The sequence below is a fragment of the Bombus huntii genome, chromosome 6, assembly GCF_024542735.1.
Source record: "Bombus huntii isolate Logan2020A chromosome 6, iyBomHunt1.1, whole genome shotgun sequence".
NCBI classification, from domain to species: Eukaryota; Metazoa; Arthropoda; class Insecta; order Hymenoptera; family Apidae; genus Bombus; species Bombus huntii.
Window position 1 is genome coordinate 4,922,683 of NC_066243.1, and position 21,065 is coordinate 4,943,747.

The following is a 21,065-nucleotide window of genomic DNA, read 5'->3' on the forward strand; positions in this document are numbered from 1 at the left end:
TGAAAGGTAATAAAATGAAATATTTCAGGAACCGTTTTACGAACAAAATTGTATTATATTAACGTTATTAAATTTGCTAGAATTTTCGTGCACAGGTTGACAAATTTTTGCAAATAAGCATTCATATTGAATCGGGGAACGTGGAGTAAAAATTATTGAGCTCAACGAGTCGACTAAAAAAAATTATTGAATAACAGTAAATTTTGAAAAATAAGATATTCCGTATGCCTATAATTATTTTATCTCGATTACCAACGATAAAATTTATGGACTCAGACTTTACTGAAGCAATACATTTCAAAGTTACATACATCACTAAGAGTTCTTATAACGTCGACAATGTATCGACAGTATGCCATTTTCATGGAAGAATCGTTGCTAGTCAATTGTGCGAGATTTTCCCTTGCTCTTATTAAATACACAATCAAGAAACACATTCTAATAGGAAACTGTAATTACGTGAGTAATAAACGATAATATAACCCAAAGAAAGAAATAAAGGCAAAAGAATTTTGCAGACGAGCAAAATCGGCACAATCTGGAATTGCTGGAGAGATGTCTGTGCGTGGTATGCATCGACGACGATGTACTGCCAACAACGTTCAATAATCCCCTGAACAAGGAAGATCGATGGATCGGCGACCGAGATTACGCTAACGTGCTTCATCATGTTCTCCACGGCGGAGGTTCCAGACATTTGGGTGCAAATCGTTGGTTCGATAAAACTTTCCATGCTATTCTTGGCAAGGTATATACCTACCTACAACTACACGCTATACCCGATTAAGAGAAAAATTGTAGTTTCACATTGAAGCAACAACTTTTTCTCCGCGCAACGTTATTTCTGTCCACTCGAGAGTTATTCTTATTCGAGCGATCTGTTTCATTTTCCCATCCAAGTTCCTAGGTCGGTTTGTCATTCCGCATAGGAATGGGAAGAAAACTTGGAAAACATATGTACACGTACATAACTGGTGGTTACTACGATGATAATATAGCCGTTACTTCTATTACGGTCGCTAGCACATTTCCATGATAATTTGTAATTTCTCTCATTCTGCTCTCGTTTCATGCTATTATATTTGAGCCAATGAAGCATCCTGATCGCTTTATCCTCTCTCTCGATGCAATATCCTGCCTAGATCCACCGAATTCGTAACAATCAGTAACGACTAACTCATTTTCGCCACTTAATGTATCCTTCGTGTGTGAACTTGATACAATGATAGAACATCGATAAGATGGAAATGATTGGAGATATTTTGTAGACAACACTGTAAGTGGAAAAATTAAAAACTGTTGCTCCTTTATCGCGTAATGACCTACTTGCTAATGGGAACACTGTAGTATAAAATTGAAGAGATAATTTCTATTTCCAAATAATTACTACTACTCCAACATTATCTCTGCATATACGAACAATATTGCACTCAATATAGGTGCCATTAAAAACGATAGACATGCGATAGACATGGTCGAACACATAGACACTAAATATCACCAATTTTATAACAATACTTACTCGGAACGTTATAAGATATAGCTTAATAATGAACACAAAAAGAACATTTTGAAAAACCATATTTTTTTATTTTTATATAAGTTATTTAGAGCTAAACAGTATTGGTACTTACAATGCATGCAAATTTAAAATGAGTGACACATTCAGTTTTTTCTACAACTAAGAAGCACATACAACTTTTCTACTAAAACAATTCCCTTTCTGATGAACATATTAGTTCTAAAAATGGAAAATTTTGTGACGCATTTGGATTATTTCGTACATTTAAGATTTTATAGTAAACAAAACAAATGAAATTTCAAAAATAAGTTCCAGAAGGTTTCTCTCTGTGCTAAAAAGTTTGATGTTTGGCACTTAGTGAAATGTTCAATCGTTTCTTGGCTTTTGTCTATTCTATCTGTCTAAATGAATGGAACATCGAGTTTTCCTTACAACTAACGGGTGATATATACAGGCTTTCCCACGAATACACTTTTCTTTTTCGTGAATTTGGATTACATTGACGCGTGAGGTTTCTTTTCTTGATTCTTATATCTTATATCTTTTCTGATTGATTCTTATATCTTTTCTTATAGAGAGTAAAAACTAACTGTTATTTAACAAAATTATTTATTATAGAAATAACATTTAGAAAGAGAAATTGCACTTCGATTCTGTGCTGCAGTATTATCATGTAGAGCATTTTCCGCTAAAAAATCAAAATTTTCCAATTTTCACGCTTACAGTGTTTTCCACAAGCGCTCTTCAGTTCTCCTTCACAGGTGGCAGATTTCGTTCGCGTGTCAAAGTCAGCAAGTTTCAGGAAAATTGTTCTGTAAATGGCCGAATAATATAATATTCTACCGGAAAAGTGTGTCAAATTGAAACGAGGACGGCTAAGGGTTAGATTGACTATTATGCGTATCATCTTCTCACGTTATTTGTATACTCTATTTCACTTGTCTGTTTACCAAGGACGGAATGTGGGGCATGAACTACGAACATTCGGCCGGCGAAGGTCCAGCAATTTTTATTACGTTCGAAGAACTAACAGAAAAGGTCGATGCCATGTCGCCACCCGAGGAAACTACGGTACCTTCGCATCTACCTGCGCCAGAAAAGCTGGAATGGCACCTATCCGAACAAAGCCTCAGCGATATCCAAGATGCAATGATATCTTTCGACGCGTGAGTAACGATGAAACATTCTCGATTGTCAAAAAAACTTCGTAGTTAAACTTTACGTTTCCTAACATCTTATATTATGGTCCGGTTCCTAAAGTCTTAATCTCGACGTTCTGAAAAACGAAGCAAAGCAATTTTCTTATCCTTGACTTTCATCATATTTTGAGTGATGGAATCTTTATATCGTTTGAAATCTATATTACTTTCATGTATTTTAATGTTGCACTTGTATATAGATTGCATTTCGTATACAGATTGAGATCTTTACACTCACGATCAATGACGATACTAACCCTTAATGCTCCGACTTTTAATTGTGAATATCGACCGGCAACTCCAACTTATTCTCATCATACTTCGACTTGTAAGTTTTTAAGTGTCAGATTTTAACACGTTGGTCGCCACGTCACCCATATCTGTGTGACTGGTATACTTTCGTGGGGGCCCCGTAACCCAAATATGGGTGACGCCCTTCTTGTTGGAGTTAATTAAATATAAAATATTATATATAGGATATATAACATAAAAATACTAAAAAGACATTATACCATACTTTTTATTAATTTATATTCTGGATAAAATATTACATTATGCTACGTCGCATGGTATTCGTTAAAATATTCCAAACACATTTGGGGCGATTTTGTACACTTCGAACAATATGTTGCAGTTCTTTTTACGTTTTTTCTTGCTTCTTGGCGTGCGACAGTTTGCCTCTTCTTCTCGTAACATAGGGCGCACATCCTTCTTATAGGCTTGCCCTGCTGATTCTTACGAATCTCCAAATGGCGGGACACCTTCGTTTTTTTCCGATGGTTGTCGGGCACAGTATTTCCTGAGGACACATCGGACCATTCGGAAACGAAAATTTCCCGAAATTTTCTTATTTGAATTTGTTTGTTTGTGGATGTTTGGTACACAATATGAGCAGTTACTATAGTTGTTCCTAAGAGTAAATGTAGTGATAATTTCCGATACTACTTGATGCTTTTCAGTATCGTAGTGGCATATGAGGCCATCTGGTCACTTCTGTCGATACCAGTTTTTCCATTATTGTATACTACTCTCCTCACTTTCAAATATATTTCCACGCTGTCTACTGAACATTTTAAGGATGAAAAAATCGCTGATGTGCGTCTCACAAGAAGTATGCTTCTCGACTAAATGAAAGATCTGGGATATCTGCCATGAGAGCGTACCGACAGTCGGATTTGGGCCCCGCGGGAAACTTAGCCGAATTGCGCTGGGCGACCAACGTTAACACTTTGACTGTGTCGCGTAATAATTTAACAAATTATTGAAAAAGTGTCGATCTCAAAACAGGAGATCGAGCTCTTTATTTCCACATACTTATACAATGATTGATAATAAACTTTCGATGTTCGAGGTTCATAACGATAGACTTTTAAAGTTTTGGGTAGTTTTGAATTATGCAGACTGCAAACTGGCAGACTAGCTCGGGTGATTTCGAGCGGAGTATTTATATTCTTTTATTTGTTGGAGTGGGAGAAAAACTTTGGTCGTGCGGATCTATCATATGGTTGGATGTTACTCTGGATTTTGGTTGTACGGATGTATCATGTTTAGAGTGATTGGATGTTACCCTGGCGGTGACTCGAGATAAGACGGTTGGGATTAACTATCTTATCGGAGTTAAATTTACCCTGTGACAACTGCCACGACACTCGTATTCGGGTGTCAGCAAAGTTTCCGGTAGGGCCGCGTAATCCGTATTCGGGTGTCGTTTATTTGACTACTTGCGAAGGATCGTCGTAAATATTTGAAAAGATATTCCAAAGGAAATGACAAAACTATTGAATTGTTATAAAAGTAATACTAAAATGGTTTATTAAAGAGTAGAGCGCCGCACGTCGGTGGTGAGTGAGAGGCACATTTGGAGCGTTAAGGACTAAACATTCATAAGAAACAAACTTGATCGAATATTTTACCCGTTTATATCAATAATAGATGTTAATAATAACATACAATTATTAATTAAATATAGTAAAAAAAAATAATAACTAATAATTATAGTTTTAAAAAAATAATAATAACATATAATATGTAATATATAATAATAATTGTATTAATAGACTGGTGGAGGACCTGGACCTTTGTATTTTATGGTTTCAAGAATATTCGAAGGAATTTATAAAATCCCACAAGATTAGTCCAGATGTTTATATACAACTAGCATTACAATTTACACACTTTAGGTGAGTACCTATTTTATATTCAATAGTTGCCATTTTTTTCCATATTCATTGTTTACTGCGAACAAATTTAAATTGCTAAAAGTATCTATACGGTGAGATACAAAATTAAATCATACAACGAAAGAATTGATCTTAGAGGTTTTAATCTTTAACACGTTGAATGCCAGCTAATGTTACAGGGATTGCCCGTGGCGTCATGATGAATTTTTATTATGCGATATATATAATGTTGAAATATTACTTACAAGAGATAAGTTGCGGTGTATAATCATGTTTAATAAATTTAACTCACAGGAGTCACCAGTAACCCCCATGGCGCTGAAGTGCGATTTCGCGCGATTCACTTATTTTTTGCGATTATCAATTATCTCATATTGTTTCTTCGTGTTACTAAATAATTGTTCCACGTGTTTATTCTTGTCTAGAGCGTGTAACAATCAAGTAAGAGCGTTTATTATACTTTTATATGCTACACAAATGTTTGCACTTCATGTTTTCTATTTTTTAGTTAGCCCTTAAAGTTAATATAATTTCAAATGAAGATTATGCGTCAAGCAATTCCACTGACGATACATTTTTATCAAATCCCTCCAAACGATGTCGAGTACTGTCAGACAGAGGAAAGTTCTTTGAGCAGTTTATCTAATATGATAATAACAATATGCGTACATAATAGGTCTATATTTCATGTATAAATACAACTATTTTTATGTTTTATATTGCATTAATTTCGTTACACCATTGTAGTAACGATGGTAATAATGAAAAATTTATAATTACTGACATTTGTTCAAATTATGTATTTCTACTAATATTGGCGTGCCAGTAATAATGGCTCCCACGGCGCTACCGACAAGTTGTCACCGGTGACCCCGTGGCATTCAGCGTGTTAAGCATTTTTTACTTCACTCTGTGAACATTGAGCTTCTGAACCCTTCGGTCGCTTTATTAACATCCTGCACGCTTATCGATTGACAAAAAAGATAATAAACTCATCTATCGATTTACACAAGACGTTTTTTATATGATTGACATTTGCGTAAAAGGAAGCTGCTAGTATAAGGCAAACACGTGGAAAGAAGAATGCTATAAACATATTTATTATAAACAAAAATTTTACTAGCATTCGGAAAATTAAGGGAATTTTAATGCGTGTGTGTGTATGTTAAATTGTAGGAAAAAACCGAATAGTGCGCTATGTGTAACTCTTTGAATTGCCTACAACTGCATAAATGTTCGAGGTACACATAGCTACTATTTACTATTTACGAAGTGTCACAATGGTCCTCGCTTATGTTAACACGCTGCTCAAAACAATTACGTTCTAATTATTATGAGATGTTCCTTCTTCCTGTTACTGCGACTTTTTATATCCATTCCATGCGTTCTTTTATGCTATGTTAGTTTATCTTCCAAATTATTGTCTTAAATGTATCACAGTGTCATACGAATAACATATCTTATTAAGAGACATTAAGTCTATATAGCTTGTTCGTTTGATTGATGCTATAGAACCATTCATAAGAGCGATTTTTTATTGTTTTGAGCAACGTATCAACATATGTATTAACAGTGTGGTGAATAATTCGAGACACAAACGCATTTTCTGCATTATCTCTTCAGTATTTCCAAGAAACCACTGATCATGTCTAGATATGTTAAGTGAAATTGTTCTTGCGAAAGTTAAATTGAACGCTACAGGATATCGAGAGATGTTACATGGCGAATTATTGCCTTTCATGACTGAAACAGAAGACAAAAGACATTTCTCAAAAGGAGGCCGCTACAAAAAAGGTGGTTTCAAGATTTCGCAATAGAATTATTAACATGAACAGTATTGAGTGCTGATTTGAAAACGATCATGAACTTGTGGGAAATTCTTGGTTAAAAACGTTTACGATCAGGAGAAGCCAACTATAGAAAATATCGTTGAACTTAAAAAAAAAGAATAAAATCAATGTGGGCGATTATTTGAAACACAACTTTAAATAAGTTAGAGGATAGTGTACCTAATAGTTTAATAGAAGTAATCAAAAATAAAGAGCAATCCACTAAATACTGAATGAAAACATAAGAAAATTGAGTTTATATTCTTTCATAGCCACAAACATAATTTTAAGAGAAAATTTAATTTCTTGCAAACCTCAAAAGAAGGGAATTTCTGTTTGTTGTATTTTCAATTTTGTATTATATTATAATATGAAATTATATAAACAATTTTGTCCATCTTTGTTTTAATATTATGAAATATCTAAAAATAGGGTTGAGTTTATAATTGTTCAGGATACTGTACATATGCACTCTGAATTTATTAACAACTGTAAAAAAGATAATAATAAATTCTTATGTCTAAAATCTTTTGTTTGGAACAGATTGCATGGAAACTTAGTAGCAACTTACGAGAGCGCAGGCATTCGAAGATTCGCATTAGGAAGAATCGATTGCATCAGAGCAGCCAGCCCGGAAGCTCTGGCCTGGGCGAAGGCCATGTGCCAAGGGGATCCCGAAAGTCAAACCACGAATCAGCAAAGCAACACCCTAGACGATGGCATCAAAAGAGTTCAGTTCACCATTTACAGTGTAACTGAAACTTGGCTGTATTTCGTAGAGTTTGTCGTTTGTAGCGACACGATACTCCCCATAGACGAAATATTTTCAAAACATAACGACCATCCAATTACTTAAGCTTCAGATTACGCTGAAACTGTGGAAAGACTGACTAGGCTCCGATTTCGGTGATTTTAGGATATGTTGTAGAAATTGATATTTTGAACAATTTCTCCTATACATATAAAGGCTGAATTCGTTTAGTCTCTGAGATACTCGCGAAAAACTGCTACGGTGAATTCTACCTATAATTGCGCATCTGTGGCAACGTATGTGTCAGCATTGATTATCGAGTGTGAAAAATAACACTTAACCCAAACCGACAAACTATAAGTAAAACATGATATATAACGATAGTAACGTATAATGTCAGAATTGGTTGCTGAGTGTGAAAAATGACACCTGATCCAAACCGATAAAGTATAAGCAAAAGAATTAGGTTTGGTTTAGGTGTTATTTTATCCGGCGGATAAATTATCCAGCAACCAATATTAATGCATACGTTGCCAAACATGCGCAACTACAGTATGTTCGTTTTAGTTGTATAAACACGATTACTTCTGTAAGTATCAAAAGTACAGAAAGATGTTTCAGACAAAAGTAGTATGGTACGAAAGACAGCATAATCTGGTGAAGTTAGCTTTTACATAGATGGCCAAGTAGAGATCATATGAAGGTGATATACATTTTTTTTTATGGAATCATATAATTTTAAATACTGTAATAGATCCGTTTCAACATTCTCTACAAAAAAGTGGCCACCTAATTATGCAGAAAAGTCTTTAGTTTAGAAGATATTTTAACTTTAATTTGTCAAATTTAAAGTATGGTAGACAAAGAAAGACGCAAGCTGATAGTTTAATACGTTAAATTTTACAAATTAAAGTTAAAATATCTTCTAAACTAATGATTTTTCTACATAATTAGGTGAATACTTTCTTTGTAGAGAATGCTGAGGCGGATCGATTACTGTATTTAAAATTATATGATTCTATCTAAAGAAACCTATATGTCATCTTCATATAACATCTACTTGGCTATCAGCAAAAGAATCTAATTACTCCAGATTATGTCCTCTTTGATATCATACAACTTTTATTCGAGACATCTTTTCCTATTTTTGATACTTATAGAAATAATCGCATACTGTACGCAGAATTCAGTTCTTCCACCAGCAGTTCTTTGTAAATATTTCGGAAACTAGGCAAGTCCAGCCCTTATATGTGTCGGATCACGATTCGAATTTTGGGCGCGCGACGACTCTTCATGTGGACTAGCCATCGTTTCGCAAAGCCGAGATTTTATTTACACGTATATACAGGTCTATCACTAAGCTTAACAAATAATAAGTACAACTAATAATAAGTCTAACAAACACTAAGCCTAATGAATAATAGATCTACGAATAATTAAATTAAATAATACTATTAGCAATGTTTGAGTTCAAACGAATCCACGGTCACCGGGATAACTCCTTACTAAGCGAAACTAACTTAGACGCAAATGCGATCGTCGAAAATACTCGATGTATCACTCTCCAAGGCAATCGCAAGAATGCCAGCCTCGTGGAGATTTTTCTCCCTGTACGATTGCATTTTGTTTTCTATACCCGTTTGGAAGCATCGAGAAGGTTCCAAACGCCGTTGCTAGGCACACTCGTTGGAAGCATCGAGAAAGTTCCAAACGCCGTTGCTAGGCAGTTTCTGCCTGGAGTTTTGATTACTAATACAATGTATGTCCCATTGCATCGGCACCTCCGAGGCAACATCACACGTGGCTAGGCCCGCTCTCGAGGCCGCATGCCGCCACAACCACATTTCTCGGAAAACACATACAACCACTCCAGACCTCCGTTAGATAAAACATCCATCTCGTGACCGTGGCTACGTTCAGCGACCGATTGTCACCTCGAACCCAATCTCGCTTATTACAAATCTTAAGCAATTACAACTATAATAAAATCTAGGCTAAGGTACTAGAGGATGTTCCCAAAATTTCCAAGGAAAGGCTTCGGCTTTCCTTTCATCTCCGACACGGCCATCCTGACTATCACACGTCCTCGGGTGTACCTTCGTCAACAAAACAAAAGGAAACAAGATTAGTATCATTGTGATTAGCATTCAAAGTGCCAGTTGCATTCTGCGTGCTTTCAGTCGGGTCGTAATGACATGACGGACCATTCTCGATTTCACACCCAAATGGGTCTCATCCTTCGAATCGTACATACTCTCAAAGTTCGTTACATAACCAGCTTCGTAACACGATCGCTGTCAGCACTAGACCGCCTCCAGCCTCGTGACATTGTCACTGTCGGTACTAGACCAGCTCCAGCTTCGTGACATCGTCGCTGTCGGTACTAGACCAGCTCCAAATCCGTGACATTGTCGCTGTCGGTACTAGACCAGCTCCAACCTCGTGACATTGTCGCTGTCGGTACTAAACCAGCTCCAACCTCGTGACATTGTCGCTGTCGGTACTAAACCGGCTCCCAGCTTCGTGACATCGTCACTTCCAGTGCCTGACCGCACTGAACTCCATCCCATGGCCGCACCTGGGCTCATATAATTCTACGATCCTCTGGGATCGGGGTACTCACATCGCCATGGTCACTGTTCTCGTCATCACAACAGACATCCAACTCCGCAGGAATGCAACTATCCGGCATTTTCCTTAACCTGTCATGACTGTACTTGTATGACCTTTTCCCATTCAGTGTTTTCAAGGTATATCGGTCTCCTTCCAGGACCTCCGATATCACAAACGGACCCCTGAATTTTGGATCCAATTTTGTCTGGTTCCTTTCTTCATTTTGGCGTAGTACTAAATCACCGAGATTAAACCTAACTACTTTAGCTTTGGTTTTATCGAATCTCTCTTTGTCATACCTAGCACTAGTTTCCATCTCTTTTATTGCCTGTTGTCTTACACTGGAGATATCTATTTCTTTTTCCTCGATGTTATCAGGTAGTAATAAGTCATACGGTCTTGCTGCTCTACCAATCAATAACTCTAAAGGACTCGATTTGGTTACGCGGTTGATGGTGCAATTCAAAGCCAATTGCATCTCCCCGATCGCGTCTTGTCATGAACGCCCCGTCGTTTCTACCGTTGTGAACATATTTTTTACTTACTTGCACCGGTCGCGATCAAATGAACTTTGATTTGTTTGCTTGCACAGAATTCTTGAAATTCCCGGCCCGTGAAACATCTACCCTGATCTGCTATTATCCGACAGGGACTACCGAACAAAAACACGGCGGACTTAAGTGCCTTGATAACGCTAAGCGAATCCAATTTGCGTGTGTGATGTAAGTGCACGAATTTCGTAAAGGCATCGATCAAGACGACGACATACTCTTTCGAGTCATTCTTGCCACTCAGCTTGCCCGTTATGTCCATATGCACCGTATGCCACGGTATGCCGGTCTTAGGTATAGGATGCAGTTCAGCCTGTATTTTACCTGAACTAGCCTTCGAAACTCTACAAGCATGGCAGTTCTCGACTAATTTGCGAACATACTTCGCCATTCCCTCGAACCAATAATACTCATAGAGCTTCTCGAGCGTTTTATCCCATCCTAAGTGCATAATTGACTGATGCACATGGTTGATGACGGACCATCTAAAACCTCTCGGAACAATGGGTAAGCAAAGGGTTCTGCCCTTTCGTTGTATTTTACGGTAAAGTGTACCGGATCGCAGTTCGTAGGTATTCGCGATATCTTCCGCGAGCTCTTCGTTCTGCAATTTATTAACGATTTCGGAGATTTGCGGATCGCGACGTTGTTCCGCTAATAGCCAATCTTCGGAGATCTCGGCCAGATTAATCTCTTTCTCTGCGACCTTGTCTATCATACGGCGATTCAAGACTACGGGGTTTCGCGAAAAGAAATCTACGTGGGCCATTCGTTTACCCTCTCGATACATGATGTCAAAATCGAATGTTTGCAAATAAGCCCACCACCTATAAACCCGGTCGTTTAAGTTTACTTTGTTGCTGGAGGCTTTCAAAGAATCACAGTCGGTAATTACTAAGAATTTCCGTCCATGTAAGTAGTGTCGGAAATGCTTGACGGCGCTTACTACTGCTAGTGTCTCCAGTTCGTACGAATGATACCTAGATTCCGCGGGACTGGTCCTTTTACTATAATATTCGATGACTCTGTTTTCCTTTTCGACTTTATGCATTAAAATAGCTCCATACCCCTCCGAACTAGCGTCGGTATGTAGCTCTATGGGACGATTGGGATCAAATATCATTAACACCGGCGCGTCGGTCAGAAAGGAAATTATCTGTTGTCTTATCTTTTCGTGCCTGTCCGTCCAAGTTATGTGCTTGTTACTAGAAGTGAGTGCGTACAAGGGTTTCATCACTTGTGAAAATTTAGGAATAAATTTTCGGAAGTAAGAGGCCAAACCTATGAACTGTCTAAGCTGTGTGACGGTCGACGGTGCAGGTAAAGAATTCAAAGCTTGTATCTTTCCCGGGTTTGGACGAACTTCTCCGTTACGAATTACATATTCCAAATAAAGTACCGACGTCTTCAGAAAAGAACATTTAGCGAAATTGGAAGAAAATCCGGCGTTTACGAGAGTGTTTAGTACAGTGTGCAACCTTTCTAGAGCTTGATCTATTGAGTCAGCGATTATTAGAACGTCGTCCAAATAAACAACAACATACGAATAAGCGAGGTCGCCTAAGGCCTTGAAAATGGTTCTCTGGAAAACGGCTGGTGCATTTTTCAACCCAAACGGCATCGTCACGTATTCGTATTGACCGTCGGGGGTAACGAACGCAGTATATTCCGTCGAGTTAGGATGAATGGGAATCTGGTGAAATCCGCTAGCCATGTCCAGGCTAATGAAGTATCTCGCACTCTGCAATCTCGCGATTTGGTCAGCAATAAGGGGTAAGGGATACCGATCCGCGACCGTATTTTTATTCAGCGCTCGAAAGTCTACACACAATCTGTCTGAGCCGTCCTTCTTCTTCACGAGTATCATAGGGCTCGCGAACGGCGAATTACTAGGTTTTACAATTTGTGCTTTAATTAATTCGTCTATTCTCTCGCGTACTATTCTTCGCTCTTCCTCGCTAAGCCTGTAAGGGCTTGTCTGCACGGTGACGTTGGGATCAATTAGCCGTATTTCCAACTGGCCCGTACTGACGCGAGTACGCGGGAAACCCGTAATGAATGATTCTTTAAATTTTTCGAGAACAGAGATTAATCGATCTTTATCGTTACCGATCACATCAGTGTCAACCTCGTTAATGTTGACCGCATCTTCCGCGACTTTACCACAAGCGTTAACGACCTTTGTTTTACAAATAACGAGGCTATTTTGCGTGATATTTACGTCGAATCCCTGGCTCAAAATCTCGCGACCAATCATGATGTCGTATTTTAGGTAATCGTCAGCAAGGACATGAAAAACTATCTCCAATGTAAGACCGTTAATACAAACAGTGGACAAAATCTGAAGTGTACTCTTAATACAAGTATTCCCGATCCCCCGCATCACTACCACATCGGTTATTCTTTTACCCGAAAATTTCGAGGCTAGGGACTCTTTGATTAACGAACACTCGGCCCCAGAATCAAAGTAAAATGGATACGACTCACCCAGATGGCTTAATCTACCAGCCGGAGCTTCCACTACACAGGAGTCGATCCGGCGTTCGTCAATGGAATCGTAGTTTCTTTTCCGCGATGATGGGCAATTAGGCGCGATATGTCCCTCCTCGTGGCATTTGAAGCAGGTCACCTTCGACGATGCGGCTGGTCGTTTTTCCTTCGGGTTTCGTATATCCTGCTCCTTCCCCGTTTGTGTTTGCAGGCGACACTCCGTTCTCCTATGTCCGTGAGCACCACAGCGGTAGCACTTAATCCGAGGAACTGATAGCCTGCTTCGTTTAGCTTCAGGTTCCGTTAGTGAATTTCTTGGCGAAAATGTCGGCTGATCGTTGTAAGGGAGAATCCTTATTTCATCATGAAATTGGTCCTCCGTCCTGATATTATTCGCGAGCGTTAGTCGCCGAAAGCGTCGATCTTGTGAACTCAGTATATAAAGGGCGAGGGCATTGATCACTTCGGGCATCGTTAGATCTTGCAACTTCGTCTGCAGCATGGAGCGGAGGCGACTACCGTAAGCTCCCGGGGATTCAGTCTCCGACGGTCGTTCTCTGGATATCCTTATTAACGCCGAAGCGGCTGTCTCTCTGCCACCAAAACGCGAAAGAAATTGTTCCTTAAACGTTGGCCAGGTAAGCTTTCCACCGCGCACCATTTGTGAAAGCCAATGCGCAGCAGAACCCCTTAGGGCGCGATTTAGAGCGGAAAGTAACGCACTATCTTGCATCGGGTGGTCTTTCAAAATCAGATCAGCATGAGAGCACCACGCGGATGGATCGGCGCCCGCGCCTTCGGGGTCAAAACGTGGTAACGTTGCATCCTTAGATTCCGTACTCGGTCTTTGCTCCCCCGGTTTGTGCGCTAGCGTCTGAATTAACTCGCGCATAAGGACCATTTGCTCTTGTAGCACTTTAAACGGTTCTAATCCCACTTCTGATGTCGGATCACGATTCGAATTTTGGGCGCGCGACGACTCTTCATGTGGACTAGCCATCGTTTCACAAAGCCGAGATTTTATTTACACGTATATACAGGTCTATCACTAAGCTTAACAAATAATAAGTACAACTAATAATAAGTCTAACAAACACTAAGCCTAATGAATAATACGATCTACGAATAATTAAATTAAATAATACTATTAGCAATGTTTGAGTTCAAACGATAACTCCGGGATAACTCCTTACTAAGCGAAACTAACTTAGACGCAAATGCGATTGTCGAAAATACTCGATGTATCACTCTCCAAGGCAATCGCAAGAATGCCAGCCTCGTGGAGATTTTTCTCCCTGTACGATTGCATTTTGTTTTCTATACCCGTTTGGAAGCATCGAGAAGGTTCCAAACGCCGTTGCTAGGCACACTCATTGGAAGCATCGAGAAAGTTCCAAACGCCGTTGCTAGGCAGTTTCTGCCTGGAGTTTTGATTACTAATACAATGTATGTCCCATTGCATCGGCACCTCCGAGGCAACATCACACGTGGCTAGGCCCGCTCTCGAGGCCGCATGCCGCCACAACCACATTTCTCGGAAAACACATACAACCACTCCAGACCTCCGTTAGATAAAACATCCATCTCGTGACCGTGGCTACGTTCAGCGACCGATTGTCACCTCGAACCCAATCTCGCTTATTACAAATCTTAAGCAATTACAACTATAATAAAATCTAGGCTAAGGTACTAGAGGATGTTCCCAAAATTTCCAAGGAAAGGCTTCGGCTTTCCTTTCATCTCCGACATATGCATAGAAAAAGGTAACTCAAAATCTTAGTTAACTTAAGTTTTACAAAACTTAAGTTTTACAATATACCAAAAATCATCGAAATCGAAGTCTAGTCAGTCTTTTCACAGTTTCACCCAAATTACTCGAGCTTTTCATGTTTCTTTCACTTTTCGCAAGTTCTCATACTCATCTACAGAGGTGTACGTACACAGCATTAATCCGAAAAGAAGAACCGAGACTATAAATACGATTCCACAAAAACGACAAGCGGTGGACAAGTCTATATAGATGGGAAAAATAACGAAATAATAAAGGAAGGGAGACTCTTGAAGAAAAAGGCAATCAATTAAACTAGACCGTGTTCGCTCTTTTTCCCGTTGGAGTGTTTGCCTGGTCTCTCGAGTGGCCTCGGGCGAGTTTCATGGGGGTTTACCGTTTGCTTTCTTTCCGCGGTTCACCCTCGTCTGGAAAATGGCACGGCGAGCTGACTGTTGTTTCTCGTTTATCACGATGTTATTTCAGCCGTCCTCTATCCCGCAATTACTCGGCTGTTCATCGAAAATGCACGATAATGAAATTGACTCCCTCCGTGCGTGTAGTTTTCTACCCTAACGACTAACGAGCCCATACGTTTCCGTGGATACACTCGTTTTCGTGTACCGTATACAGAATGTTTCCTAGTTTGCACTAACAACAGAAAATGGGGTGGTTGATCGCCTAAAAATATTTATGTACGTATATAGCCACAACCAGACAATATTTTCTTCTTATATGCATAACTTCATTTCCGATCAAGTTAGTTTTCAATGATTTTCACGAAAGAAATACTAGGTACTCAAATGTCAAATTAACAGTTGACAATGGGAGAACAAACGAGTACTAATTAAATCGTAATGGTTTATATACAAAATAATTTTAGTAACTGGGACGGACTGTAGTTTTGTTGAAGCGAAAAGTTATAGTTAGGAAAAGGTTATAAAGAAGAATGCACCGACACAATTCCACTTTTCCTTAAATGGAGCTCTACGATTTTCTTTTGTATAAATTGGTTCCTCATATTATTTTGAGACGAAGCTCTTATAAGTTATAAGTCAGTATCATCGAAATACAGTAAAACCTATCTTATCCGAACTAATAAGGAGACAAAACTGTTGGGATAATGAAATTTTCCGATAATGAAACGATCATTTTCCCGATGTGGAATTTCATTTATTCAAATACAGATTAAGATTAATTGACAGATTCTTTAAATATTTATGAATCCCATATCTTGTTGACTGCTGAATCACATAATTCTGCATACAGAAGAATCTCTTCTTGTACTGCGAATCATCGAAATCTTTTACAAAAAGGCACCTCTTCATCGTCACTTTCGTTTGCTACTTTTCTTTTTAATTGCGTGTTTAGGATCACGCGCGCCTTCTACAGCTATTAGTGACTACGTTCAGTGGAACGAAACGAATCTACAGCAAATTGTAGAAACCAATGTCTTTCAGAAAATCTGGAGCTCGTTTGTTGCTTTCATTTGTGTAGAATCGCCATTATTATCGTCTTTATCGCAATGAAACTATTTCATTACCTCAGTATATTTAAGGCTTTTTTACTATTGCCAGCATCAGAGGAATATGCATCGGATAATTTTCAATATGATATTTTTATTTTTTAATGTCTGTGATCGCGGCTTTCCCAACACTATGTATTCTTGGTAATTCTGTTGCACTTGCACCACTTTCGAGTTTTTTAATTATGTCGTAGTTTGTTTCAATAGTTAGAACGCTATTAGTTTCATAATAAATTCTTATAATCAAAACTCAATCAATCGAATCTAGGATAGAGTACGTTATATATGAACACTAATAAAATATGTATATATTTGAAAGAAGAGAAATGAAGAAGGGAATACTGAGAAATACTATGTTTAGATAATACAGCGTTTGGATATTAGGATATTCGAATAAGAGAGATTATACTGTACATATTTCCTTTTAAATTCACGCTCAACAAACGCTCAAACAAACATTTTCCTAAACATTTTCTTATTTTCTAACTTTACCTAAAGTAAAACTATAGTTCGTCTCAGAGTTAGTATATGAAGACCACCGATAAAAAGCATAACAAATCACATTTTCTGTCTTTTATAATACAGCACTTTAAAAATTCAGTACGTTGTCAACCGTGCTTCAATTAAATATGCGTTACATATAAATATATTAATATTTTTTATCAGTGAATAATATACGACGCTATAATATACGACATATAACACACGATGCATATTAACGTACATGCTGCCTTTGTGCAGGAATCAAATTCGTTCAAAGGTATAATAAATTTTCGAAATTAATTTTTCTTAGTAATTAATATTAATGAATATGTACAACAAAATGCGAGGCATCATGTATACGAAAGTACTTATATATATATATATATATATATATATATATATATATATATATATATATATACACGCATGCATTTACATATATTAACATGAACTTAATATGTCCATTTTCTGCGTACAAATAATTCTTTAATATTAACATTTCTAATGAATTACTACAGAAGTGTAGATATATAAATATAGAATATACATATGTATATGTTATTTTCGCTCACCATTGAAATGGTCCGTTCGCAATGGCTTTTTCAGCAAGAGAGGATCAAGGAGCTGTTTGATTTGGCGGTACAACGACAGACTAAGGAAATGAACGACAACATAAATGGTTATGGAATCGACAACCACTTAATGGGCCTCCGTTACGCCGCGCAAGAAGCTGGAGAGCCAATCCCGGATATTTTCACTGATCAGGCTTATAAGATCGTCAATCATTTTGCTCTTTCCACGTCACAGGTTAATAATGATGATCAACGATTGATCGATACTTGAAACTCTCACATGTATGCCACTTTCATGTAGGCTTTCGTTCTCCAACACCTCAAAGTTGTCCACACGAGGTCATTATACACGATGACCAAACAGATCTGTAGCACTTCATCATCATCATCATTATCTATCAGATTGATTCTGCATACTACATAAATTATTAGTTGTACATCTTTATGTCCAAATTGATTACGAGATTATTAATATAATAATTTATTAGAGTCTCCGAGCACAGTAATTTGCTAGCTAATTACGTTAGCAAACTGATAAATTACTAGGTATACAGCGCTGTGAATAATTATAGACTCAAACACATTTTCTGCATTATCTCTTCAATATATTCAAGACACCACTGATCATGCCTGGAAATGGTTGAGTGAAATTGTTTTTGTAAAAGGTAGATTGAACGCTACAGGATATTAGGACATGTTACATGGTGAATTATTACCTTACATAACTGAAATGGAAAGCAAAAAACATTTTTTTAACGAGACAATGCTCCTATTCATACAGCTGCCACTACAAACAAGTGGTTTCAAGATTACGGAATAGAATTATTACTTATAATTAGAATTATTAGTCAGCATTGAGTGCAGATCTGAATTCAATCGAAAACCTGTGGAGAATTCTGGAAAAGTTTACGATCAAAAGAAACTATCTATAGAAAATATTGAACTTAAAAGAGAATAAAATCCGCTTTAAAAAAATAAAAGGAAAGCCACTAAATATTGAATGAAAATGTAACAAAATTAACATATTTCATATTTCTTCACAGCAACAAACACAATTCTAGGAGTAAAATTCATTTCATCCAAACTTCGAAAGAAGAAGATTTCTGCTTGTTGTATCTTCAGCTTTATTTTATATTATAATATGAAATTGTATAAACGATTTTCTCAATTTTAATGTTTTCTCATTTTAATATTATGAAAAATCTAAAAATAAGGTTGAGTTTATAATTATCCATGACACTGCAGGTTACAGACTCATACTGCATAAAGATTATGATTTTACGATTTTACAATTTGACAATTTTAGTACTTAGTAAATTACAATTGAAGTGATTAACATTTACTTGTAGCATCGAAACATTAAACAAATCGATCAATCGAATTTCTGCTTAAATTCTATTTTTTCTAATAATCTTCTTAATAATTTAATTTCTAATAATCCCTATTTTAATCTCCCCGTACTTTAAATACCGACTAACAAGAAATATCCAATTTTCAGGTAACTTCGAAAAACGATGCAATCATTGGTTACGGTCCAGTAGTACCAGACGGTTACGGTTGCGCTTACAATCTGAGAAGCAACGGCATCATATTTTCTGTATCTGCTTTCCATAGCGATGGCAGGACGAACGCAACACGTTTCGCTCAAACGCTCAAGCAAAGCTTATGGGACATGGCAGACATGTTAAACAGAGCGAATCAGAGATAAACTGGCGACTAAGAGATAAAGTCACGCCAAAGCAAAGTATTAAGATGCTAGATAGAAATAATGATCATTTCTCGGTTGCGAGTCCGAAATCATATCGAAAGGAAGTATACTCGAGCTCGTCTGAGAAAGTATTTAGCGTAGTACGAATAGTAAGCGTTTAAGAGAACTGTTCGCATTAGAACTCACACAATTTGCTAGATATCGCTGATTTGATTCCTCTTTAAAATCATGAATAGGAATAGAACAGAACCGATGCAAAAACTTTCTATATCTATTTCGAACAATCTATTTCCAATGAATGCATTTTAGCTAATAATTCTACATATCATAGTGAATTTTGTATTTGATTGTTCCCTCGATTCATGTTCGTGATATAATAACGCAAATACGAATAGAAATAACCAAAAGAAATTGTGTCATTTGAAAGAAATTTTGTCTCGCTATTCTTCCCAGTTTACATATTTGATATTTAATATCTTCTTTTAAGTATCGTATAATATTGTCGATAATTTTTCTGATAATTAAAGATAGTAGTTTGTTTGTAACAAAATAGTAATCTATGGTTATCTTAATGAAACTGTTTTAATTTTATTTTAAAATTAGAAAAGATATACATGTTCCCAGGGCCAGAGTGTATTAAGTCAAACTTTTCAAGCTTTAAAGGAGAGGAAATCAAAGTTGCAGAAACTTTGTAACAAAATGTGCAACTAATATCAGTTTTACATTTTTATATTAAAAACTAAAGGATTAAAGAACGACAAAATTCTTATCGTCGGGATAACTTTAATACGGGTAACGTAAAATGTCTTTTTTTTTCAAAGTGGACTCAATTATTATTACATATTTACAGGTAACAATATTTTATTACAATATTTTAAGTAAGAAACGATTCGTTGCCTTAATTTTAAGTTACTATAATATTTTTTAAACAGTTAAAACAATTGCCTCTCTCTCTCTCTCTCTCTCTCTCTCTCTCTCTCTCTCTCTCTCTAATATATTATATTACAGAATTAAACTTCAATATGCAAAGACTCTCCATCAAATGGCACAATTTGTTTTAACAAAGATTATAAATTACCGTACGAAGGAGCCTTCTATTACGAGCAATACATGTATAGAAACATCACGTTCATCTTACTTGTTATTACAGTTATCGATATACATATCTAGAAGAAAACTGCGTTAATCATCTAATCGTTAATAAACTTAAAAAATTCTTCGCAAATCACTGGACACTGTAATCTCATCTGTTGTTAAGTAGGTACACGCGTACAAATGTTTATCAGGTAATTGACGACCAAAGCCGAACAAACCGAGACGAAAACGTTTAAACGGTAGTCGCTGCGTGTAGTAGGCAATATAGATCGATCGGTCATTGTAAAACTCTAGTCCTGTTACGAAGATCCTCGAACATTTATGTCCGAGCGCTGGAAGTTCCTTTCCACCGAAAGCGAAGTTTCGTTATTTCCCTATCGCTTGGTTTTAATCGTGCATTCACGATTAAAGGGGGTCTAATTCTAATAATTAGTTGTATTGTTAAACTATCGGTGCTTTAACGGGTTTAGCCACGTGAATTGGATGTTCTATAGTGACATGTAACCTTAAATGTAATCAAACGATTAGTTAGTAATATCTAGGGATATTTAGAAACTACGAAAATGTTAATACACGTAGCTTCATGTTGCGAAATTCAAATAATTTAAGAGTAATTCGACGATTAAATGAGATATATCGATATGTTTGGAAGCAATGACATTTACTTTTATTGTTAGCTCGATGAGCGTAGATTTTATTGTTAGTTGTCTCACTATGAAGCGTACATTTTATTGAATCTGTATGCATTGAATGAAAAAGGCATCCAAAATGTGGTATTC

The 21,065-nt window shown here is 37.1% G+C and overlaps 1 protein-coding gene across 1 annotated transcript in view; it reads left to right on the forward strand.

The window, feature by feature from the left end:
• The window catches only part of LOC126866941 (vesicular acetylcholine transporter), a 201,593-nt gene extending 181,387 nt beyond the window's left edge, over nt 1-20,206 (forward strand). The window contains exons 8-13 of the mRNA XM_050620975.1: nt 519-748; nt 2,477-2,688; nt 4,779-4,901; nt 7,274-7,460; nt 17,518-17,718; nt 18,982-20,206. Coding sequence (XP_050476932.1) covers nt 519-748; nt 2,477-2,688; nt 4,779-4,901; nt 7,274-7,460; nt 17,518-17,718; nt 18,982-19,191 — 1,163 coding nt within the window. The 3' untranslated portion in view covers nt 19,192-20,206. The remainder of the gene's footprint in view (nt 1-518; nt 749-2,476; nt 2,689-4,778; nt 4,902-7,273; nt 7,461-17,517; nt 17,719-18,981) is intronic.
• The last annotated feature ends 859 nt before the right edge of the window (nt 20,207-21,065 follow it).